Source organism: Diabrotica virgifera, chromosome 9 (assembly GCF_917563875.1).
Source record: "Diabrotica virgifera virgifera chromosome 9, PGI_DIABVI_V3a".
NCBI classification, from domain to species: domain Eukaryota; kingdom Metazoa; phylum Arthropoda; class Insecta; order Coleoptera; family Chrysomelidae; genus Diabrotica; species Diabrotica virgifera.
The window spans coordinates 92,412,957-92,440,437 of record NC_065451.1 but is presented as its reverse complement, the minus strand read 5'-3'; the positions used below and the strand labels follow the sequence as shown (position 1 = coordinate 92,440,437).

The 27,481-nt window shown below is 31.1% G+C and overlaps 1 protein-coding gene across 1 annotated transcript in view; it reads right to left on the bottom strand.

Annotated features, from left to right (window-relative positions):
- The window catches only part of LOC114332834 (protein bicaudal D), a 52,224-nt gene extending 26,360 nt beyond the window's left edge, over nt 1–25,864 (bottom strand). The window contains exons 1-7 of the mRNA XM_028282612.2: nt 25,348–25,864; nt 12,758–13,053; nt 8,175–8,360; nt 7,953–8,120; nt 6,250–6,721; nt 1,706–1,933; nt 1,394–1,651 (exon numbers count right to left, since the gene is read on the bottom strand). Of these exons, the coding sequence (XP_028138413.2) occupies nt 1,394–1,651; nt 1,706–1,933; nt 6,250–6,721; nt 7,953–8,120; nt 8,175–8,360; nt 12,758–13,053; nt 25,348–25,768 (2,029 nt within the window). The 5' untranslated portion in view covers nt 25,769–25,864. The remainder of the gene's footprint in view (nt 1–1,393; nt 1,652–1,705; nt 1,934–6,249; nt 6,722–7,952; nt 8,121–8,174; nt 8,361–12,757; nt 13,054–25,347) is intronic.
- Between the last annotated feature and the right edge of the window lie 1,617 nt (nt 25,865–27,481).

The window sequence follows — 27,481 nt, the reverse complement described above, 5'->3', positions numbered from 1 at the left end:
AAAGAAATACAAGTCCAGAGATTCCAATGGGCAAAACACTACAGAAGAACTACTAGACGGAAAGGCAGCGCTAAAAAATCTCTTTGAATTTACTAAAGCTAAATTTTCCACAGTTGATTACTGTGATTGTGTAGAGAAACATACTGCGGTCGGTCAAGCGAAACGTAGAACAGGGGTTACTGACCCCCTTGTAAACTGCTTTATTTACAGAATTAGAAAAAAATGTAAAATACAAAAGTTATTCGATTTTTTAATTATGATTTTCTGACAGATATATCGTACTAGTGACGTCATCCATCTGGGCGTGATGACGTAATCGACTATTTTTTTAAATGAGAATAGGGGTCGTGTACTAGCTCATTTGAAAGGTTATTCAATTCTCTATACAGTACTATAAACATTAAGATCATTATTTATACAGGGTGTCCAAAAAAAGTTTTGAATTATTAATTAAACAATTAATTTAATTAAAATTTTTTTTGGACAGCCTGTATAATTAATCATGTTAATGTTTATATTACTGAATAGGGAATTGAATAACCTTTCAAATGAGCTAGCACTCGACCACTATTCCCATTTAAAAAAATAGTCGATTACGTCATCACGCCCAAATGGATGACGTCACTAGAACGATATATATGTCAAAAAATCATAATTTAAAAATCGAATAACTTTTGTATTTTACATTTTTGTCTAGTTCTGTAAATAAAGCAGTTTACAAGGGGGTCAAAATATAGTGAATAACCCTGTACATTCACTGGGGCCGACCGACCGGCTCAGTCCCGTAATACAGCTGATTAACTGTAATAACTTTTATTTATATTCAATTTAGAACGTGTGTACTGATTTTCAGCCTTAGTAAATGGATTTAATTACTTTCGTAGGAAAGCAACTTTGATACCCTCTCAGTAACCCCTGTTCTACCTTTCGCTTGACCGACCGCAGTATGTTTCTCTACACAATCACAGTAATCAACTGTGAAAAATCCAGCTTTAGTAAATTCAAAGAGATTTTTCAGCGTTGCCTCTCTGTCGCCGACTATTCTGACTAAAGAATAATAAGGCTGGTATGGGAAGTAGTCATAACCAGAAGAGGACCACGTGAACGCCGTCGACTCGGGTGGCGGGATAATATACAGGGTGTTTCATTAATAATTGTCCATATCGTAACTGGAGAAACCTTAGCACAAAATACGAAGATTTAACCTAAAACACTTAAATAAAATATTATTCCTTACCGAGATACAAATATTCTAAAATGATTTAAGCCCATCGGTCACAATTATTGTGACTTAATTTTTAACATAGTTGGAAATATTTAATGTTCAATTCTACAAGTGTCAATATTTATTTTTTTGTTGGACGATCAGTAACACAAATCGTTTCAAACTTACTTGAAAATGTGGCAGCATCTTCTTTAAGTAATCTTAATTCGTTCCTTAGCTTCATCATAGTTTCGGAAACGATGGTCTTCTCTTTTTCGTATTTACTCTTCAAATTCGTCAGAGCCACTTCAGCGGTGTTTTTGTTTGACTTCAAAACTGTTCTCAAAGTAGCAATTTGCTCACGTTTTGTAGATAAAAGACTTTTCAACCTCACCACCTGTTCTTGTAACTCTTGAATCTCTGATTCACTGGATTCGTCACGAGAAGCTAAGAAAATAAGATTAGTACAATACTTAATATCAAAGCCTTTTTAACACTTACATTCATACGATCCATCGGTGGTGCCTCTTTTATTTTTAGATAACTCTATAGTACTTTCAACAGCGGTTCTTAGATGTTTTATTTGATCTACAATGGTGAAGACATTTCTGGATAAAGTTGCTGTATCATTCAGGGGTTCTAACTCGTGCAATGGAATGTCATTCTTCAGTCTGCTTCTTAATAATTCTATTTTAGACATTTCTCCGATGGGTGGAGCTGTTTCAGTCACTATAAATAAAAAGTAATATTTAATACATTGATAAGCTGCTCGATAATAAATAACGAACCCAGTCCAGAAATTGAAATCAGGGAGATGTTAGGCAGGGATGTATTATGTCTCCATTACTATTTAATGTATATAGTGAAGCTATTTTGGGGGAAGCATTACTATCTCAAAGTGAAGGAATAATAATTAACGGAAAATCTATTAACGATAGTAAGATATGCAGATGACACCATGATTATGGCAAGCTCTGCTAAACAACTCCAATTACTACTAAACAAAACAAAACAGTTTTGTAGAGATAGAAAAGGTTGATAAATATAAATACCTAGGGCCCTGGATTTCAGACAATAATGATCAAACAACAGAAATAAGGGCCAGGATAGAAATAGCAAAGAAATGAAAAGAGTTCTCTGCAACAAAGACCTTACATTAGAACTGAGAGTAAGAGCTTTGATATGCTACGTCTTTTCGATAGAGCAATATGGACATTGAAGCAAGAACACATAAATAAGCAACAGTTATTTGAAATGTGGTGTTGCATAAGGATGCTTAGAATAGCATGAAAACTAAAACGGAAGTATTGCCATAAATGGGCAAAGAATACGAAATAATAATAGTCTTATCGGAGAATAGGCCATTTTTGGGAAAAGTTATTTACCAGCAATTTTATTGCTGGAATCGAATCTTATGATTGTATATATTAATAATATAGATATGCAAAGTCCGCAGATAGTGTGCTACTTTTTTTATAAACAAAATGGCGCCCGAAAATCGTGTTTTTTTCAATTTTTGCTCTATAACTCAAAAGATTTTAACTTTAGACCAAAAACACCCAAATAAAAATTCACCGCAATTAAATTATGCATAGAGACGTGTTTTTTGCGATTTACTTAGACGAAAACTTTCCCCGGAAAAAGCGGGTTTTTCCAACAAAATCTTTAATTTTCAACTAAACTTTTAGATAAGTAGTTGTTAATCAATAATTAAATAACTTGGTAACGTAAAAGCCCTTTCCATATATATCATAATTCCAGAAGCCGATGGAAATTGAATGAACAGTTTAGCAACAATTAAAATGTTAATTAAAAATTTACGGTCGCTATAATAACGACAATAATTATGATGCATGAGAATAACTACGATTTTATCATAAAAAGACACTATACCTATCTAATGTACTTTACAGAATTGAAATTGGACTATTTAAGCGGCCTCAGGAATATTTTAAAATTATATACAATTTTTTGGCTTATAAACAAATAGAATATCTTAGAAAATATTAAACTAAATTAAATTCTGAGAACGGTATTCGAAAGACAGCGGCAGGATGCTTCTTATAAAAGAAAAAACGTTTAATTATGAAGAGTGGTTCCTGAGATACAACAGGTCAAAGTTGACCAAAATTTACGGCAAAGATATAAACAATAGGATCATCATTTTCAAACCATCACCTTTTTATTTTTGTCCTCTTTCTCCACACCAATTTTTATATCTTTAAAGTCCTCATAACATATATTATTATAATAAAAACTATCGATAATACGTGTGAAAATTGCCAAAATATCAAAATTCCAATCAAAAATTAGGTTGGAGAAAATGTAACCCTTAAAGTTCAAAATCGGTATAAGTTAAAAAAATGCATTTTCTCGGCTTCCCATGGAGCAATTTCCTTCATTCTTTTTTTGTTCCCAAGTAACTCGAGTAGAGCCATCGAACTAACGCATTATTAAATGTCAAACTTGCTTTTGTTTTGTTATAATAAATTAATGTATTTATTATAACACAATATTTTAATTTGTTTAAATAATTATACACCTTTCAAATGAGAATATTTATGTTTTTAACTTTAAAAGGTACACTTGTAGTAAGTTTATCTAAAAAAAGCCTACAACTGGAAAAAATATGTAATTTTCTGTTCTTATAAATAAATTAATCTATTATAACACAACAAAAGCAAGTTTGACATTGAATAATGCATTAGTTCGATGGCTCTACTCGAGTTATTAGGGAACAAAAAAAGAATGAAGGAAATTGCTCCATGGGAAGTCGAGAAAATGCATTTTGTTAACGTATACCGATTTTGAACTTTGAGGGTTACATTTTCTCCAACCTAATTTTTGATTGGAATTTTGCTATTTTTGGCAATTTTCACACGTATTATCGATAGTTTTTATTATAATAATATATGTTATGAGGATTTTAAAGATATGAAAATTGGTGTGGAGAAAGAGAACAAAAATAAAAAGGTGATGGTTTAAAAATTATGATCCTATTGTTTATATCTTTGCCGTAAATTTTGGTCAACTTTGACCTGTTGTATCTCAGGAACCACTCTTCAAAATTAAACGTTTTTTCTTTTATAAGAAGCGTCCTGCCGCTGTCTTTCGAATACTGTTTTCGCTATTTAATTTAGTTTAATATTTCCCGAGATATTCTATTTGTTTATAAACCAAAAAATTGTTTATAATTTTAAAATATTCCTGAGGCCGCTTAAATAATCCAATTTCAATTCTGTAAAGTACAATAGATAGATATAGTGTCTTTTTATGAAAAAATCATAGTTATTCTTATGCATCATAATTATTGTCGTTATTATAGCTACCGTAAATTTTTAATTAACATTTTAATTGTTGCTATACTGTTCATTCAATTTCCATAGACTTCTGGAATTATAATGTATATGGAAAGGGCTTTTACGTTACCAAGTTATTTAATTATTGATTAACAACTACTTATCTAAAAGTTTAGTTGAAAATTAAAGATTTTGTTGGAAAACCCCGCTTTTTCCGGGGAAAGTTTTCGTCGAAGTAAATCGAAAAAAACACATCTCTATGCAGAATTTAATTGCGGTGAACTTTTATTTGGGTGTTTTTGGTCTAAAGTTAAAATCTTTGGAGTTATAGAGCAAAAATTGAAAAAAACACGATTTTCGGGCGCCATTTTGTTTATAAAAAAGTAGCACACTATCTGCGGACTTTGCATATCTATATTATTAACACATACAATAATAAGATTCGATTCCAGCAATAAAATTGCTGGTAAATAACTTTTCCTTGTATTTTGCTAATTAGCCCAGAGTATAAACACAATAAAAATAAGAAAGTTACAATATCCGGGACACGTAATGAGAGGACAACGATATAAAATGCTGAGACTGATAATAGAGTGGAAAATAAGAGGAGGAAGGAGTATAAGAAGAGAGTGTCACGGTCGAAAAATGTAAGGGACTGGTTTAAATGCAGTTCCATAGAACTCTTCAGAGCGGCAGTAGATGGAGTAAAGATAGTGATAGTGATGAAGTAAAGATAGTGAAGGAGTATAGGAAGGAGAGTGTCATGGGCCCAGATTATAATTCAAATTTCGACTCAAAACAAGTCGCAATCAATATGGCGACGTTGAAATGCGACTGTGCGAGCCTTGTGGATTTTAGTTTAACTAACGAAATAAAGTCACTAAATAGCGACTTATCGTGACTATTTGTGCAGAACTAAATTGCGGTGAATTTTTATTTGAGTGTTTTTGGTTTAAAGGAAACATCTTAGGAGCTAAAGAGCACTAATTGAAAAAAAAAAGAAGATTTAGGAGTGCTAATTTGTTTATAAATAAAATAACATACTTTCTGCGGAATTGTCTTACCCCATATTACTAATATATGCAATCTTAAGATTCGATTTTAGCAATAAAATAGCTAGTAAATAACTTTTTCCTAAAATGACATTTTTCGATAATTTGCCCAGACTATCAACAAACGTTGCGTTGGTTGCATAGCCAATAAATCCAATAAACAGGAGGACCTACCCAAATTCTGAGCAGTGTCAAAATGATAACGTTAATATCCCCAGTTGGAACTAATATCGAAATGAATAAGAATCGCTATAAATTACGACTGTCATGGCGGAGTCTAAATTAAATTGCGACATCGAAATGAATTAGAATCAGGCCCATGGTCGAAAATTTTAAGGGACTGGTTTAAATGCAGTTCCATAGAACTCTTCAGAGCAGCAGTAGATAGAGTAAAGATACTGATAGTGATGGAGTAAAGATAGTGAAAAAGGAGTATAGGAAGGAGAGTGTCATGGTCGAAAAATTTAAGGGACTGGTTTAAATGCAGTTCCATAGAACTCTTCACAGCAGCAGTAGATGGAGTAAAGATAGTGATGATAATATCCAACTTCCGATTGGGAGAAGGCACTTAAAGAAGAAGTATGTTTTCCAGTCTTCTAATGCGAAACTCACTTAAACAGCTAGAACTCCTTTCCACATACCACATAAGTACAGCATATTATAGAAATAAATTCGAATATAAAAAAATACCTACTTGGTGTTAGTCCTTCCTTTTCATGATCAAGGATAACTCTAGAAGGAGTTTGCCCATTAATCGTGCACAAATGGTGATAAAGCTGAGCCAAATCTTCTGAAACTCCTTGCAAAGTATTTTGACTTTCATCTAACGAAGCACCAGCTTCACAGGCGAAGTCTCTCAGCAGCTTGAGATCACTATCTAAATCCATACTCTTTTGTTCAGTATCAAACAGTTTATTTTTCAAGTTCGTTATTTCGTTTCTTAATTGCAGGGTGGCGTCGGATACGTTGGTAAGATTTTCTAATTCTTTAATATCGCGCTTGAGCAGTTCTATCTCCTTAGATGACATTTTGAACCATTGCTGGTATTGTTGAAGGGCTCTAGCTGCTTCTTCTGCGGGTTTGGTGAGGTTTTTATCCACGGTTTGTGAGAGGTGTTGTAAGGAGTCCACGTGAGCAGCTAATTGGGTTAGACGGGCCACGAACACCTAGTGAAAATAAATAATGAAAAAATGGTTATAACAGGTAATACACTACTCCAAGAAATTAACGCACCACCTTAAAAATGTGTAATTTTTGATGTCTCGAATTTCCTAAACCTATTGTCCAATTTAGGTGATTTTTTAATATGTTCTAGCCTTATTTTTTACAATATCGCTGTAATAATGTTGTTGCTAGACAGGTAAACTTTCATTGCATACCAGGTGTACCAATCAAACTGTGTTTTTTCTCAATGTGCACCACACCCTGTGAAATATTCTAGCATTTATAAAATACTGAAATTAAAACCCAACTATAGCCTGAGATTTTCTTAATGTTCTGTTTTTTGATTTAATTGCTTATCTTGGATAATAAAAAAGTTAGGTACTTTAACAACTAGCCATGTTTTTCATCAATACAAACTGTGCGAAAAACTTTAAGGGGTAATTCTGCATGAAAAAGAAATGACATTTTGCTTTACAAACGTATGTTCGAAAATGCTTCGTTTCCGAGATACGAGGTGTTGAAATTTTTCTTACAAACTGATGATTTATTTATTGCTCTAAAACCGGTTGGGTTATGCAAAAGTAATCTGGTGGGTTTTAAGAGGTAGTTATTGCGCATTTTTTGACATACAATTATACGTCAAAAAATGTGTTGCGCATTTTTTGACATACAATTGTACGTCAAAAAATGTGTAATGACTTTCTCTTAAAACCTACCAAATTTCATTTGCATATCTCAACCGGTTTTAAAGCAATATACAAATCGTCAGTTTGTAAGAAAAATTTCAACATCCCGTATCTCGGAAACGAAGCATTTGCGGACATATGTTTATCAAGTAAACTGTCATTATTTTTTCATGAAGAACATGGTTAGTTGTCAAAGTCCTAACTTTTTTATTATCCAACATAAGCGAATGAATCAAAAAACAGAATGTTAAGAAAACCTGTTAATTTCAGTATTTTATAAATGCTATAATCTTTCACAGGGTGTTCCGAACTATGAGAAAAAAACACAGTTTGATTGGTCCACCCTGTATACAATGAAAATTAACCTGTTCAGCAACAATACTATTATAGCGATATTGTTAATGAATAAAGCCATGACAGGAGTAAGGCAACGGTTTAGGAAATTCGAGACATCAAAAATGACCAATTTTGTGGGCCGCCTGCTTTATCTGACGCACAGTATAGTTAATGATATTCAGAAGTTTCTGTAAAAAATCTGAATTATTACCTGCAGCTCGCCTTGACTCTTTTCCACCATTCCCTGATTTTCCCTTAAACTTTGCGTCAAACTAATTTTGTCTTTTTCTAAAGCCTCCAACTGCTTTTCCAATTTTCTCAGTTCGTTAAGATGCACTTCGGAGAATAAATCAACCTGCTTACCATCCGGTGATTGAACCTAGTAAAAATAAATATTACTAGACCTATAAAATAAATTCTGGTACACTCTTACCTCACTACAAATGGTAGCTTCAAGATGTTTAAGGCCAGGAAGATCATCTTCACAATCACTGCTAACTGGATCCTCTCCTGCTATACCTCTGATCCGGTAAGCGAGGTTGTTGATGTTATAAAAGGATTCACGGTTTATTTGTTGATCCAGTTCTTTTTTAAGAGCATATTTTGCTTCTCGTTCACTCTGAAAATTTAGAAAGAAAAATTTAACTTAAATTAATTTTAATTATATGAGCAATATTTGTACTTTTCGACCACTTTTGAAGAGTCGCAGGTAATTGGTCCAACCGCAGGCAAGTTTACTCCACTGTTATGAAATTTTGGCACTATTGACATTTATAAAATTTTGACACTATTGACATTTCATAGTTTAATTAAGTTATATCTCCGATTTTTCGTGTCTTCCACGTTATTCCTTTAATTTTTAGATTTTTAGTCAGCTTTTAGATAAAACGCAGTTGTTTTTAGAACTCTTTAGCGACTTATTAGTATCATATTTATGGATTACCGTCGAAGGCCGACATTATCAACCAGTTTGGTGATTTTTCCAGTGAATTTTTTGGGTGTGAATCTGTCTTTTTAGTTTACTGCTCCTGGTTTAAAAACAAAGCATAGTCAGAGATACACATTTTTGTCAAATCAAGATTGACTCTTTGTGATGTAAAATGATCCTGTATACATTTTCAACCCTGTTATTATCCCTATATAAATTCTATCCTTGACCTCGTTTGAAATAGGTGGGAATAATCAATTTTTTCTGTTAGTTCCCTGCTCCCTTTAAAAGCTTTCTCGAAATTGGATATGGATTATCAAATTCCATTCTATTAAAATATTGACCATCCTTTAACCTCGAGTGCTTTTATTGTAAACCCTATTCAAAACAAAAAATATTTTTTTGTTTTATTCATATATTTATCAGAGTAAAAGAAAAAAATTATTTATTTATTATGTATATGAAAACTTCTATAATGTTTATTTTAATAAGTTATAGGGGTGAAAATAAAAAGAAAAATTTAGTGTGATTTTTAATTGCAAATATTTTATTCAAGAGAAACTTTTTATTTATTCTAAGGGGCTTTCGGCCCTCGGTAATAAAGTAGTCTTTCATTCTGCGTTTAAATTTTTCAAAAATACTTATTAGTTTTCTCAGGATTAAAAAAAAATGAATCCATTTAAAACACATTGATAATTTTTACATGCGTCAAAATTTTGCATTTTGCTCAATTCCTCTTAAACAAAATGGTTAAAATTGGTTAAATTCAGCTATAAAGAGATGCTTGACAAAGCAGTCAGAGCACTTGAAATATTATTAATTAAAATAAACATGGTCTTTGGCATGGACTCAAAGCCATAGAAAAAATATTTCAAAGAAATGTAGCTGAGAGAATTCTGAACAAAAATGTTTATTAGCACTTTTTGCTTGTGTACAATGAAGACATCTCTCAGAAACAACACTTTTCAATTTTATTTTTAAATTTTGAATGTCAGTTACATGTGCGAAATAATTTTTTTAAATAAAATTTGTATCAACTCAAAGGTAAAAATTCAATATCTTTAGTGTCTGATTGATAAATATGAGTTTTAAAGGTGAAGAGTGCAGTATTTTCTGGACTAACATCATCAGAAAAGATCTGCTACACCTGACCAAACAAAAGAGGGTACAAAATGAAATGAAGTCCAGAAAGTGGGGTTGGATCGGTCACATAATCCGCAAAAATAGCTCAAGTATTATAGGCCTGCATCCCGCGGACCAAAAAAAAGTTGATCAATAACAAGCTGAAAATTTGTTAATAGCTTAACTGTGTCTAGTCGGACAAACTTTGATATACGGGAACACTGCAACAGGGGAAGTTTTAATTGTGGAACAGTTTAAAAATTTGGAATGTCAGATTACCAAAACGTCCCATGTATTTTGTGTATTTTGTATTTGCTACCCTTTCATTAATCTCTCATGTAGAAATCAGACTGATATTACTAACCAACATGATTCCCGTCATTTGACATTGTTCTTTGTGTTCCACTCATTAAAATGCTGAGTTGGTGATAAACACCTGTCTGATTTTTGCATGAGAGTTTAATGAAATGGTAACAAATCAATTGGAAGTTCTGTCTGACAAAATACATGGAACGTTTTCGTAGTCTAACGTTTCAAATTTTTAACCTGTTCCACAATTAAGACGTCCCCTGTTCCAGTGTTCCTATACATCAAAGTTTGTCCGACTATATACCGTTAAGCTATTAACAAATTTTCAGCTTGCTATTAATCAACTTTTCAGTTCCAAAGGAAAAAAAAGGTCGTTCAGCACAAACTTGGAGAAGATCCATCATGGATTAGACAAAATAAAACTTGATGGAGTATTTTCACTTAAACTCGATACTCCACTTAAGAGTTCAAGAACCTTTTATAATAATATGACAGTTGTAAAGTATAAAGGTTTACAATGTAAATACATTATATAAAGTAAGGATGCTACTATAAATCTATAAATCGATGCCTCAGATGCCAATCGGTGTAAGTCAATAAGTGTTTAAAATGAGATACTAAGATGTTTCTGAAAGTAGTTGCCGAAATATAAGAACAGTAGAGCAATTGGTACAGGGGTAGTTCGGATTATCAAATTGTTCGGATTCATACAGATGTTCAAAATACATAAAAAGCTCTTAAACATAGCACATATGTACATACGTTTTAGTTACAAGGAATAAAACACCTGCATAATAAACAAATATATTGTATGTATTTCTGCATAAACAGAACAAAAATCCGCGGTCATATTTTGCCCATATTGTCATATTAAATCCAAAAATTCGGTCCGCGATCATATTTTTTAATTTTATAATTTTTTTTGCGTTCGGATTAGCAAACGTTCGGGTTACCAGGGTTCGGATTATCGACGCTCTACTGTAGTTATTAAAAACAAATAAACCGTCTTTATTTATCATAATATGGGTAACATATTCATAAATACAAACAACGAAATAATTATATTATTACATATATATAATAATATGTGTTATATCTTATGGTAGGGGAGCAAAGTATGTTAAATGTGCAGTCACTCGAGCGTTATGGGGACCTATTGGGTTGTGAAGAGTAGGTCCTAAAACCAAAAAAAGTTAAGTAAAGTTTTCCATTTTAGTGGGCGCATGCCATTTTTTAATTTAATTTTCCATTTCCAACAATCGTTTTTTCCGATTATAGCGCCATCTATGCATAATTCGAAAACATGTTTCGAATAAAAGTTACTTATTTTTTCATAAGGAATCCAAATCTGCAATAAAAAATTTGGGCTCCTATTTAAGATTTTAAAGTAACCCCCACCCAACCCCCGTTGGGGTCGTGTTTGGTGCCATTCGATAGATTTTTCAAAAATATTAAATAAGTGTGTTTGACAGTTTTTCGATCTGATGTTCATTTCGCGAAATATCGCGAGATTCGTATTTAAAATATTAAATTTACCCCCCCCCCCCCCCTCTCTGTGGGAAGTCGTGTTTGGTATCATTCGATAGATTTTTAATATTAGGTCTGGATCCCGCGTATGAAAAAAAAGTTGATTAATAGCACGCTGAAAATTTGTTAACAGCTTAAGGGTGTCTAATAGGACAAACTTTGATATATAGGAACACTGGAACAGGGGAAGTTTTAATTGTGGAACAGGTTAAAAATTTGGAACAGTCAGACCACGAAAACGGCACATGTATTTTGTCCGACAGAACAGACTGAAACTCTCCGAACAGAGATTAAACTCTCATGCAAAAATCAGACTGCTATTTATCACCAAATGGGCGTTTTAATGAGTGGAACATGTAGAATATGTCATATGACAGGAATTATGACAGGTGATAAATAGCAGTCTAATTTTTGCATGAGAGTTTAATCTCTGTTCGAAGAGTTTAAGTCTATTCTGTCGGACAAAATAAATGTGCCGTTTTCGTGTTCTGACCGTTCCAAATTTTCAACCTGTTCCACAATTAAAACTGCCCCTGTTCCAGTGTTCCCATGTATCAAAGTTTATCCTACTAGACACCCTTAAGCTATTAACAAATTTTCAGCTTGCTATTAATCAACTTTTTTTTCATACGCGGGATCCAGACCTATAAATTTTGAGCACATATTTTTTAGTTTTTTGATGTGTCATTCTTTTCCCGAAATATTCACTTATTTCTTGTGAAACTTTGGGACTCACCCATTTCCTTACGCCCGGCTCAAATCGTCAGATTTTTGAAATATACACTCTTTTGCAAGTACTTAACTTACCTTATCTTAATCTGACAATTTCGAGTTTTTTTAAGGATAGATTTTTTTTTCGGGCCCCCCTTAACGAACTCCCCTGCATTAAGAGCCAATATATGGTAGAGGTACATCTGCAGGGCACCAGGTTTCTCCCCATATGATAATCTGACGCGCTCGAGTAACTGCAAAATTCCCCGCTTGGGCTCCCCTACCATTATAGGTCATTTATAGGGAGAATGTGACTTAACCGTTTGACTTCTGAGGCATCCAAATAATACTTTTTACTATCAAATTAAAAATAAACTTCAATATTAACACAAAATTTACAAGTTACAATTATTACATACCTGTAATGATTCAAGGGCTTCTTCCATATGTTTCTCAGCAATTTTTTTTAAATTTGTCATTTCTTCCAACTGCAAATTCAATAAATCCATCTCTTCTTGCAATCTTCTTATTTCATGCTTCAAACTCTCAAATTCAACTTGAGAGCTTTTCAAGGCAGAAACTTGTTTTTGAAGAGCAATATTCTCCTCTTCCAATTCCGAATAATCAGATATAAGACGATTTTCTCTAAATTTGACTTCTCGTAGTTCCGTTCTGAGTTTTTTGCATTCCATATTTCTGTCCTCCTTGTCTTTGCCTAATACAAAATAAGATATGTTATGGTTTCTAAACAATAACATTTCAAATAAAGATAAGTGACATGATTAATAAATTGGTATTTACACATACAATAACAGGAAGTCTTTTATTTAACTTATATTAAAACATACACTACGTTTACTTTTCGCTTAGATATAGGGACTTAAAATGGCAATACTGCCGGCTTCCCACATTCAATAAGCTACATAAATGCGATATTATTATAATTTATAGACATGTAAACATTAAAAGTGTCGGCGGCATGATTGCAGTCATGTAGTCATTGAATATCAATTTCATTGCCAGCTGCCCAAATTCAATCAGCTCTTCGTTACTATTATAATTTATAGACATGTATTTATAAACATTAAGAATGTAGGTGGCATAGTCATAGAGTATCAATTTCATCTTCAAAATAGAGGTGACTATTTCTTTAGTTTTTTAATATTCTTTTAAAAATCCTTACTTGTTAATTGCTTACATTATTTATTAATTAAATTAATAGAATTTTTTTAACTATGTATTCAGTGATTACAATAATTTACATACTATGGCCTATCTATTAAAAACGAATAATTGAGAAGAGAAAAATTGATAAAGTGATTAATAATATACTGTTACTATCGGAACGAGTAGATATACCTATGTTGAACATTTTTAACAGTTAACACGTTGACGGACAGTGCCTCAAATGTATAAGCAAGTGTTGTGACACAATTTTGTATTTTGCAAAGCAGATTAGGGGAATTGTTGAATTTTTTTAGTTGAGTTTTTGAACATTTTTTGTAAACATGTGGACGACGACCATGAACATCGTGTCACATTTAATATGCATCTGTAGATGTAATGTGACATTTTTTGTCACAAGTCGTTATTTTAAAAATGACGTCTATTAGGTTTAAAACTTAGGCTCAAAACATGCATTGTTTCGGAAAAATTCAAACAAGCTTATATTTTTCTAAAACTTTTTTTGTTAGTTTATATACATGTTAAAGTAAAAAGTTCTACTCGCGGATTTGGCCGCTAATTGTTTATTAATTGTTTAAACAATAACAATTGTTTTGTATTAATAATTTTAAAAATATCGTTAAATTCATCATTTTACTTTGATCAAATATGTTTCTATTTTGTTTTTGATTATACTGAATCCGAATATGGCATTGCAATTTGAAAATTCTTATACAGAAGCTCTTATACAGTATGTTTGCGTAGCTAGGAACCACATGGAAAACTTTTTTATTATCAATTTTACGAAAAATTTTTATTCATAAAATGCTCTGGATAGTCAAAAATCTAAAACTCAACCATCAGATATCAAATTTTATCAATTTTATACGAGTTATGTCAAAAATATGAATTTCGTTAAAGAGTAAAGTACCTTTATATTTCAGAATATCAAAAAATGCTATTATGAAAAGTTGTTTGAAATTAAAAACTATATTTAAATATACAATTACATTATTCTAATCGAAAAATTTTTTTCAATTTTTTCTCAAATTACGGATACTCATCATTTTATTACAATTATGATAACTATTTTATTATCACTTTTACGAAAAAAAGTTATTCTTCATAAAATGCTCTCCCTGGTCTAAAATCTAAGATACAACCATCAGATATTAAACTTTTTTAATTTTATACGAGGTATGTAAAAAATATGAATTTTTCTTAAGAGTTAAGTGCCTTTATTATTCACAATATTTTAATTAGAAGGATGTAATTGAACACTAAAACAAATTTTTTAATTCCAAACAACTTTTCTTAATAACAATTTTCGATACTGTGAAATTTAACGATACTTTACTCTTGAGTGAAATTCATATTTTTTTACATACCTCGTATAAAATTCATTAAATTTGATATTTGATGATTGCATCTTAGATTATATACGATGCAGAGTATTTTATAAGGAATAACTTTTTTCGTAAAACTGATAATAAAAAAGTTATCAATAGGTTCCAAGTTACGCAGACATATTGTATAAGAGCTAAAAAAATTTTTTTTGCTGAACATTTATTATTGTTGAAGTTTATTATTAAATGTAATTTAGGTAAATTTTACAGAAAAAAGTTTTGATCACTTTATATAAACATTTTTTTAGCTGGTAATTTTCGGTTTTGTATTACATTTTTGTTATCTTTCTTAATTTTCTCAATTTTCTCAAAAAGAAATAGTCTATTTCATTTCTAAAGTAAAATAATTTAGTGCATTTTAAAGATTACATCCTAATCTTTAAAAGAGCACTTATAAAACTGTAATAGATATGTTCAAACTTGAGTAACACCGTCTTAAAGTGGTGGTTATTCTATAAAACTACGAAGATTTCAAAAATTACATTTTTTAAGACGTCATATCATTTGAATTAAATTTTTGAGATTTTTTTTTGAATGAAACATCATTTAGTACGATGCTTGAAAGGTAAGTTGTGCAAAATTGAGGGTTTTATAAGAAAAATTGTATTAGTTACACATTTAACAAAATTCATGTAAGGCTCACTTTCCGCCCCCACCGTACTTATGCCCATACATTTTATTTCTTTTTATTATAACCATAAGATAGCTTAATTATTCTTCTTTTAGGTTCAATTTGTAAAATTTCATTTGATCCATTAGTTAAAGAATTACATTTAAAAAACTTAACCGTGCACTTCGCCGTACGCTAGTTTACAGTGCGCCAATGTTTGTAAGAAGGGTGACTTTAGCGTTATAAATAAAAAATTATAGAAGATACAGATTTAATTTTAGAAAATTCTTTATAAGGTTTTTTTTGTAAAATTTTCTGAATTTTTCAATGTTTTGTTCTAAAATTTATATTTTCGGAGTTATTTAAAAAAACATCAAACTTTGTAGTTCATTTCTTTAATAAAAAATGAAGCACCCACTTCTCGAGTAGAACTTTTTGATATTTTATGTTGTTTATTAAACATTTCTTAATGAAATTACAAAAAGTTCTATCTTGTTTGATTTTTTCCGAAGTGAAAATCCATATGCACTCCCCTATATATAGACGTTGTGTCACCTTACATCAATGGACATTCGACGTCTACAGACGTTCTGTCCGCCAACGTGTTAAAATACAATTTTAAATGTTTGGTAATAAATGTTTAAATAATTTGAGAAGCCACTTTATTTAACCATTTGCCAGTAATTTAACAATCATATTACGTTACCTACTCCTTGTAAATTAGTAATTTCAGAACTTGAAAGTATTTGTTTAAATCTGCCAATGGAGAATTAGGTATCAATACTATAGTGGAATAATTGTAATAATTGGTTAATCTGCAATTAACAGAAAATAACTGAGCAGTTTTACCCGTTTTTGTGGTAATTTACAAATCACAAAAAAAAAGAACTTGTCCATTTTCGGTACAAGGCAATTGATAAAGCTCATTAGTGTACAGGACCGGCTTTCAAAATTTTAATTCAGAAAATCAAGTGTATGGATAAGAAAGATGGTACTGAAGAAGAAATGCTTTATTGTGACAGCTGTGACCGCCCAGTTCACAAAGATACTTATTGTTCTAGTCTTTGTTCATCAGAAATTAGGGTTATGGAGCTAAAGAAGAATCGTGTTCTGCAATTTTTGTGCCAAGAATGTATATCTGGAATGAAACTTGTTCCAAAACTGTTCGAAATCATTGAAAAACTGCAGAATGAGGTGAATGATATGAAATTGCAAAATTCTAAAATCCAAGAAGAAGATATTCTAAATGAGGTGTTTGAAAGGCAAAAGAGAACGAACAACTTAATCATTCATAATCTAGGAGAACCTGTGGATAGAATAAATGCAGCTTCTGGCTACTGTGACCTACATTTTCAAGGATATTACTCAAGAAAATATTAAAGTTGCCGAAGCTGTTAGCTTTGGTAAGAAAAACAAAACTGGTGCTCGTTCCCTAAAAATTGTATTAACAAATTCTTTTGACGTAATGAATATTTTAAAAATAAGATTCACGTTGCCAAAGCAAAAAAGATATCTATAAATTCTGATCTCACTTTCCAGCAACTCAACAAACTCAATCAAGTTAAAGAGTACCTCAAAAAACGTCAAGAAAAAGGCGAGAAAGATTTATTTACACGTTATGTTAAAGGTATACCTGAAATTTGCAAAAATGATAATTTCACACAAAAAAACTAGATACAACGAAACTTAAGCTCACCTCCTTTATTAATTTATTATCAAAATGTTGGTGGATTGAGAACTAAACTAAAATCTCTGGAAATTACCATAGCTCAATGCAATTATCATATAATCATTTTGGTGGAAACTTGGTTAACTTGTGATTATAGCGATGCAGAAGTAGGACTTACTGGTTATAATGTGTTTAGAAATGATCGCAATCCTGCTACTACCGGAAAACTAGTAATGGCGGCGTGTTGATTGCTGTTAAAAATGGCGTAAGTGCGCAAAAAGTGATAATTCCCGATTGTGAAATAGAACAAATTTTTGTATCACTGAAAATTAATAATAAGTGTGTAGTTTGGATGGAGTTTATATCCTTCCTGTGTCAGTACTCAATCAATACTGTATCAATAGTTAATAACCTAGTTGATGCCTATTTGTTGCAGAATGATATTAAAAGCTTAGCTAGTTGGTGTGAGGTAAATATGCTATATTAGGTTTGTTCCAACTAGCGGTCAAACCAGTCAGAAACTATCAGCGAATAGTCGACCAGTGCGAGTAGAGGGGATAGCGCTGATGACTGTATTATGTTCTCGCTCTGGCCAACTGTTTGCTGACGATTTCTGACTAGTTTGACTGTTGGTTGGAACAGAGCTATTTAAATATAAAAAAATGTTTTAAAATTACTTTTGGAAGATCAAGAGAGTTTGTAAATTATGATTATTGTATATTGGGACCGTGCAAGTTTGGAAAAGCGACACCTGGTTTCATAGCTCGGCAACTTTTTTCGCACTTTTAATTATATTGGCCAATCATATTGGTCCTGGTTGCTGGATAATTGTCAAGGACATAACCCAAAAAAATTATAAGAAGAAAAAGTAAGACTGAGGTTATGTTATTAAAAGGCAAACAATTGTATGTAGCAAATAAAATTAATTACTAAAATGCAGTACTGCAAGCAAAATACAATATTAATAAATTTACTTTTATATAATAATTGCACATCATATCAATATTGTGGAGTAAAATATAATTTTTCTTCTTCAATGACAGTAGGTATGAAATATACGTCAATTTGACAATTTCAATTGACAATATTTATTAATTATATTTAAGAAAGTTGCAACATTTTTCCGCTATTCGTGCACGATCATTTCTCGTATCCGCTCCAAGTACTTGCGCACCGCGAATAATGTGCCTTTGGGGCAGGGGCACATAATAATATTAAAGATTTAGGTATAAATTTTGATTCTAAATTAACTTTTAAACATCACGTTAACGAAACTTCAACTAAAGCTTTAAAAATGTTATTAAAAATGGTATTTTTGCTTAGAAACTGTAATCAGTTTTCAGTACAAACTTTAAAAATATTACACTTTATTTTAGTTCGATGTTTTGGAGTATGGTTCTCTCATTTGGTCTCCTTCATATAATAGTGACATCTACAGTATCGAGAGAGTTCAAAATAAATCATTGAGGGTATGTGCTTACAAAATTGGTTTTATTAGACAACAATACCTACACATATGATGATATACTATCAATACTTAATATCTTATCACATCATGGAAGGTGTCAAGCGGATTTATGTTTCCCTTTTAAGATTATAAATAGATATGTTCAAGATCCAGAGTTACTAAGTTTAATAAGTTTTAATGTTAATACTAGAAGAACACGTAACACTGAGATTTTCAACATTCCATTCCACACTACAAATTATGGTAAAAATGAACCCATTACAATAATTTTACGAACTGCCAATGACCACAGCAATCGTTTAGAGTTATTTGGAATATCTACAACATTTAATAAATCTGTCGAGAGATTTTGAGACATTAGAGAGATTTTGCACCTCTTAAAATAACCGCTGATTTTGGCTCCGCTATGGTTAACTTTATTAAGCATAACGATTACGGCAACGTTAAAAAGTTTTTGCATCCTGTCAAGTAGGTTTCTCGTGTCATCGTTATCGTTATTTAAACATAACCTCACTTCACAACGTTATTGTAATTTTAAGCATATACTAACAGTTTTTGATATTTTAATTTATAGGTCATCAAAATTAGAATCTATGTAAATGTAATTTTACTGATTTTTTACATTCTGGCAACAAAGCAATTTAACCATTACTATAACGATAACGATAAGCACTACTTTAAACCTCCGTAAATTACGGAATACCTTATGTTTAATAACGATAACGGATCATATATTCGCTACTGCGCAGACGTAGAATAACGATAACCATAACGGAATTGCAAAATAAGAGGTGCAAAATCTCTCTATTACTTAATATCTTAACCTTTAACTACCCGCGCATCAATTTATAACATAAGTACACGTGTGGCATACTTTATACGCCACAAGAGATTACACCTAAAAACAGCAATTTGTTTATTTTTGTTTTGTGAAAAAATACACTTAGTTGTTTATTATAAACCTTATTCGGCATCAGCGAATGCTTGGAGTTCGTTCTCAGTAAGTCAATTGGGGTTTCTAACTGGTATCTGATCCCTTTAAAAATAAAATTACTAAAAAATTGTTTTTGAAATGTGATCTTTTAGATGAGAAAAATTATTGTTTATAAAGAAAAATATATTTTGTGCAATAATGACTAAAAATACAAATGAAAGATGTATTTAAATTACTACAATCGTGGCGTATTTAATACACCACCAAACACAAAAAATAATAAATTGGTAATTACGATCTTCTCAGAACGCCGATTATAACGAAACTAAAACAATTAATTGTAAAGCACATTCCAGTAATAGGTTAGAAAGATAAACAAGGTCAAAAATTAAAATTTTAAATATATTTGCAGCAGAATTCTTATATCTGGCGTACAAAATATGATAGCGCGTGTAGTTAAAGGTTAAGCTACTACTTTAATTGAATTTTGTTTAATTTTAATTTTGGTTTGTTTTTTTAACACAACCTATGCTTTGTAAAGGTTGACGTCACATTTTTGTAAAAATGGTATAAGTAGGTATCCGTAAAATAAATAAATAAATAAATAAATAAATAAATAAATAAATAAGCAATGCTGCTGATTTTAGTGCTTCCTTCAATGTGGTATATCTAATTAAAAAGTAAACGCTCTGTATGTACAAACAATATTTAATTCCCAAATCATTACAAGACAAAATAAAAACAAGCATACATATAAAGAAAAATTTCTAAGAATACTGAGTCTTGGAAAGAAACTGCCAATGAATAAATACTTATCTAGGAGGAACCAGAAGCACAAAAAGCTGGAAATTGATAAAAAATTTGAGAAAAGAAAAGAATAAAGATTAAATACAGAGCATAAAACCTGAAGACTGGGAGTATTTCAAAGAACTTTTAGTAGAGAATAATTTCAAAAACATGGAATCCAAAACAAAGATAGAATTGCAATAATAGGTTCTCCACTAAGATTAACAACTCAAGAAATTAAAAATGTATGTATGCAACTGAAGAGCAACAAAGCACCTGAACCAGGGGATATACCCAGAGAATTGTTTAAGTATGGAAAAAACATTATATGAACATCTTCGGCCACTATATCGAGAATGCATAGACACAAGAGAAATCCCTATGAAATGCAATGAAACATCATATCTCAGTACTTTACATAAAAAGGGTTATAAAAGCAATTGTGAAAATTACCAAGGAATAGCTGTAGATGAAAACTGGATCTATGAGTAGAAAGTAAAATAATAGGAGAGTTTTGAAGAAACGAATCAAGAAAGAATTATAGATTCTAAAGCAAAAGAACAAGCAGGATTTTGTATCGGTCAATCTATTGACCACATTTTCTCCTTAACCCAGATAATACAAAAAAAGATAGCATGAATTCAAGAAATTCATTTATTGTTCGTCTACCTACGGAAAACTTATGATAGCGTTCTACTAAAGAAGCTGTAGCAATCAATGGAAAGCACAAACATTAATATAAAATTAATAAAAGCAGTAAAAGTACTACACAATCAGCTCACAAGAAAAATAAAAGCAAGGACAAAAATAACAACAGGATTTGTAACATCAAAGGGACTGAAGCAAGGATGTTGCCTGTCCCCCACTTTATTTAAAATATACCTCGAGTGTGCTTTAAAAAGGTGGAAACAGATGTATATGTATAACAATATGAATACTATTCACCAACACTATGATATATACAGTAGAACCCTGATTATATGTGTGCCGATTATCTGGGCTGTGGATTATCCGTGCTATGATTTTCTATTACTGAAATTGCATTTTTGAGGTTTTATCAACGTAGCATCACTGTATATCATTCGATGGAAACTTTGTACTCCCAGAGGGAGACTCATAATGACAGATTCATTTTCTCTGTTATCTTTTTATGGTAGATACATAACTATAGTCCGTCCGCTATAACTTTTCCCATGCAGTACGATTCATTTTCAATCAAATTAAGTCAAAACATAAATTGAAACGAACGTCGATGTGTATATACATTTTGTATACTGTATACTATATACTACACACATCGACATACGTTTCACTTTCTGTTTTGACTTAATTTGATTGAAAATGAATCGTACCGCATGGGAAAAGTTATAGCAGACGGACTATATGTATGTATACAGTGATGAGCATGCTAATAACAGGTAAGATAACACAAAAGATGGAAAACATAATACATTGTGGAGTAAAAAGAAATGAAACTATAGTTCATTCGCTTCCAAGATGAGTAGCGACGTCAGTTTCAGACGCCTGATTTGAGGATTGTTCGTGCTGTCTCATCTTGTTGTTTGTTATAAATTAAGTTATTCTATATTATAAATTAATTTCTAACCAATAACAAGCTGCAACGACACGAAAAACTCACAAATCAAGTGTCTGAAACTGGCATTGTTACTCATCTTGAAAGCCAATGAACTATAGTAGAGGTGGAAATTATCAATATAAACGTTTAAATTAACATTACATTACTTAATTTCCCACCTTTAGATGTCTGTGACAGGAGTATTTTTTCAAAATTCTCCTGTCACAGTGAGAGTTGTCATACTCCTCTGATACATCTAAAGATGGGAATCTGTGTAATGTAATGTTAATTTATACATTTATATCGATAATCTCCACCTCTACTAGTTTCATCTGTTTTTACCTCACAATGTATTATGTTTTCTATCTTTTGCGTTATTTTGCCAGTTATTAGCAAGCTCATCACTAAATACGTACATAACTATTATATATAAGAAATAAATGTTCAGATTTCAGATTATCCGAGCATTTCAATTATCCTTGCTACGTCTGGTCCCGAGGAGCACGAATAATCTGGGTTCTACTGTACACTCAACTTTGCAAACAATCAAGTAATAATGGCTCAAGGTTATGATTTAAACTATATGGCCTGAAAATTAATTGAAGAGTATGATATATGGGGTCTAGAAGTGAATACCAAGAAAACCGAATACTTGTACATTGGAGAAGAACAAATAGATTTCAAATTAGACTACATAACCATGATAAAGCACTACTATGACTACAAATAAATATCTAGGTATTAATATTTCGCACAATGGAACATTAGTCAAAGCCATACGGAAAAGAAATATGGCAGGTAGAAAAGCCAATGTTTAGCCATATCGTCACCCTAATTATCAAAACTCGTAACTCCAAAACGACAAATTGTTCAGGAGACGCAAAAATTTGAATTTGGAATAAATTTTGCGATTCTGTCAAAATTAATTGAATATTTTAAAATAAAATAATATACCTGCTTGTGGAGAATCATTTTTAAAATTTTCTAAAATTTTGTGGTGTTACGAGGTTTGTCCCAATTAAACCAATATTAATTTGGAGTTATGAGGTTAAAAGCACACAAGCATTATAAACATAATTGGAGTTATGTGGTTTTCTGAAGTCAAAAGCTGATACGGAGTTAAAAAGTTTACTTTTTCTCTTAAGTATATTTAATTTCTACATTGAGATGGAGTTACAGGATTTGATCAAAAGACAGATAAATTAATTTACAAACAGATAGTGCATATATTCACAAATTGAGTAAAAATGGAGTTACGAGTTTTGCTAATTAGGGTGAAGATATGTTACAAGGTTATACAGTATTTTATGAGACCAATCCATCAGCAAATAATATAAAAAGAGAATATATGAGACTAAAGTGAAAAGTATCACTCTATACAGCTGTGAGGTATAGCAACAGAAATGGATTTTTAGAGAAGAGCAGCAGGAATATCTAGAAAAGAAAAGATTACCAACGAATGCATTGGAAAAATAATGGGAATCAAACGAATAATCACAGATGACTTATCAACAAAATAACTTGGACATATACAAAGAATGAATGAACAATGAATACCAAAGGAAATACTAAAATGACAACCAGAAAGTAAGAAATTTTAAAATTTTTGGAGAAATTGTTCTTGAACATGCAAGGTTTTCCTTTCATAAGAAAGACTTATGTAGTTTTCAAGAGTGTTTGTTCCGCTAAAAACATTGTTTAGTGCTAATTGGTGATAAACATTCGAACTTTGTGTTAAAACATTATACCTTTTTGTGTTGTAATTGTTGGTGAATGTAAAGGTGGGAAGCAATGTTCCAAAATATCGGTCAGTATTATTTCAGTAAATAAATAAATAAACAATAGATATTACGATTTTCACAAAATAATACATGAGAAATATAATAAAAAAAATATAAAATCCTGCCGATATCAACAACAAATCCTGCCGATATTAAATGGGACATAGAAGCTCTTGGACATGAAGTTCTAAATATTTGGAATGTTAAACAAAACATAAAAAAAAAACCATTGCCCATGTTCTTTGTCAATCTAAAAATTAAAGAAAATAATAAAGACATCTATAATGTCAAGAAACTAGGACACTCGATAGTTACAATTGAAGCCCCTTATGCTAGAAGAGTTATTCCACAGTGCACCAAATGTCAGAGATTCGGTCATACAAAAAACTTTTGCCATAGAGAATCCAGATGTGTAAAATGCACAGGGTCACATCACACTTCAGAATGTACCAGGAAAATAAAAGATGAAAATGTTACATGTGTAACCAACCGTGAATACCAAGAAAACCGAATACTTGTACATTGGAGAAGAACAAATAGATTTCAAATTAGACTACATAACCATGATAAAGCACTACTATGACTACAAATAAATATCTAGGTATTAATATTTCGCACAATGGAACATTAGTCAAAGCCATACGGAAAAGAAATATGGCAGCTAGAAAACGTAACTCCAAAACGACAAATTGTTCAGGAGACGCAAAAATTTGAATTTGGAATAAATTTTGCGATTCTGTCAAAATTAATTGAATATTTTCAAATAAAATAATATACCTGATTGTGGAGAATCATTTTTAAAATTTTCTAAAATTTTGTGGTGTTACGAGGTTTGTCCCAATTAAACCAATATTAATTTGGAGTTACGAGGTTAAAAGCACACAAGCATTATAAACATAATTGGAGTTATGTGGTTTTCTGAAGTCAAAAGCTGATATGGAGTTAAAAAGATTACTTTTTCTCTTATATTTAATTTCTACATTGAGATGGAGTTACAGGATTTGATCAAAAGACAGATAAATTAATTTACAAACAGATAGTGCATATATTCACAAATTGAGTAAAAATGGAGTTACGAGTTTTGCTAATTAGGGTGACAATATGTTACAAGGTTATACAGTATTTTATGAGACCAATCCATCAGCAAATAATATAAAAAGAGAATATATGAGACTAAAGTGAAAAGTATCACTCTATACAGCTGTGAGGAATAGCCACTGAAAGAAAGAACCACTGGCAATGCAGAGAACAACAGAAATGGAGTTTTAGAGAAGAGCAGCAGGAATATCTAGAAAAGAAAAGATTACCAACGAATGCATTGGAAAAATAATGGGAATCAAACGAATAATCACAGATGACTTATCAACAAAATAACTTGGACATATACAAAGAATGAATGAACAATGAATACCAAAGGAAATACTAAAATGACAACCAGAAGGTAAGAAAAAACGAAGTATACTGAGAAAAAGATAGAGTAAAGGAATAGACAGAGCTGAGAGAAAGAAACATAGAAGAGGACCTACAGAACAACCAGACGAAGTAGCGATTGGAAGTCAGGAAACGGCAATGTTATGAACTGACATGTAGTAGTAGTATATTAAAGCATTATTACCCATATCATTATTTTCTTGGAGCATTCGATCTCTTTCAGCGGTGACTCTTTCCAACTCATGTCTGCACTGTTTAATCTCATTCTCTAACTCTAAAATCTGTAACGTCAGCGACGATTCTCTAGCTACCGACTCATTTATGAGCGATTCTTCAGTCTCAATCCCAGTTTTTGTTGTAACTTTATGACTAGTTTGGAACTTTGCTAAAGCCTCCTGAGTAATGTTTAACTCATGTTTGGTATTCTCGTATAAAGCTTCAAATTCTTCACATTTCTGTTGCAGTTCTTTCTTTTCTTCTAATAAGACTAACCCATACTGAGCTGACTGAACTTTTTCACTACTTGCTTGGTCTAATTCTCTTGTTAATCTTTCTATTTCATTTTTTAAGGATTCTATGTTGCTCTGGTTATTTACAGACGCCATTGTCGAAGCCTATAATTAATTAAAAAATTGGAAAATGTTATAATCATTAATCTAAATTGTAATTAAAATGGGACTGAAACTGTCACATCACAGTTAATTGACATTTCATTGATTAGACACATGACGTGACAATGACAAACAACAATTTCTTCTTTATTTGGACTTGAAGAACTTAAAAATTTTAACTCAATAAAATGTACATTGTACTTGAAATTTGGCAACAGTGATCGGAGGGCCTATAAAATATCTGTCTTTGTCTACATAAATATAGGGTGGAAGGCTGGAAGGCACTTATGGAATAAAATTATTTCTGGCCTTGTTTTAAAAATTTTTACAAAACTCCAAAACTCATCCATTTTTAAATATAAATATACGCTTTTTAAACTAAAATTTGAATGTACAAGCTGATTCACACAAGCCTAACATAGTCCATAAGCTTTATTTTTAATGGAACACCCTATATATTTTTATATTTTTAAAAGCTGTTTAACAACTTGATTTTAAGGAACCATATCATGTATGGTGATGGTGTATTATGAATAATACAGGGTGAAATTTTGAAATTATAGTGTGTGGAAACCACTTATTAATGGAATAAACATTGTTTGTGTCCTTATTTTAGAAGAATATAAAAAAGCTAGGATACGTCAACTTTTAAATTCAAATATGCACTGTTTAAACATCAATTTAAATATACAGGATGATTCACACAAGTCCAGCATAATCCATGAAGTTTAATTTTAATGAAACATCCTGTACGTATATTTTTATGTTTTTAGAATCTGCTAAACAACCTCACATTAAAAAAGTGTAATATGTAGAAGCTCTATTATGAATAATACAATACAAGGTGAAATTTTAAAATTATGTATAATTTTCGTCAAGATATTAAATATACTTACATAAAGTTTTGAAATTGATAATTTATTGTGCATACTTTAAATAATGGTATTATTTTTTAAATTAGCTTAATAAAGACATATATTTTCTAAACTAAGTATGAAAAAATCTATTGGGTTTTGTATCTATTATTTAATGTCATGACGAAATTTATAAATAATTTCAAAATTTCACCTTGTATTATTCATAATGGACCCTACATAATACCTACACATTTTTGAGATGAGGTTGTGAAGTAGCTTCCAGCTTCCAAGAACATAAAAATATACAGGGTGATCCATATTAAAACTAGAGATCATGGACTTTGCTGTACTTGCGTGAATCACCCTATATATTTAAATTTATGTTTGTAAAGCACCCATTTGAATTTAAAACTTGACGTGTCTCAGTATTTTTTATAATTTTCTAAAATAAGAACATTAACCAATTTTATTCCATAAGTGGTTTCCATACTTTCTAATCTCAAAATTTCACCCTGTATTATTCATAATATACGCTACATAATATAGTTCGTTGAAATCAGGTTATTAAGCAGCTTTTAAAAATATACACATAGGGTGTTCCGCATTTAAAACTAAAGCTTATGGACTCTGTTAGACTTGCATGAATCACCCTGTACATTTAAATTTATATTTAAAAAGTTAAAATTTTTATTTTAAAATCGAAGGGTCTCAGCGTTTTTATAGTTTTTTTGAAATAAGGACAGGACAGAAATACTAGGACTCGTGTTTTAGTCCTGTGTTGGTTAAAATTATAATAAACTAAAAAGTTTGTCTCTCAACTTTTTAAAGTAAACATGAAACTAACGAAATC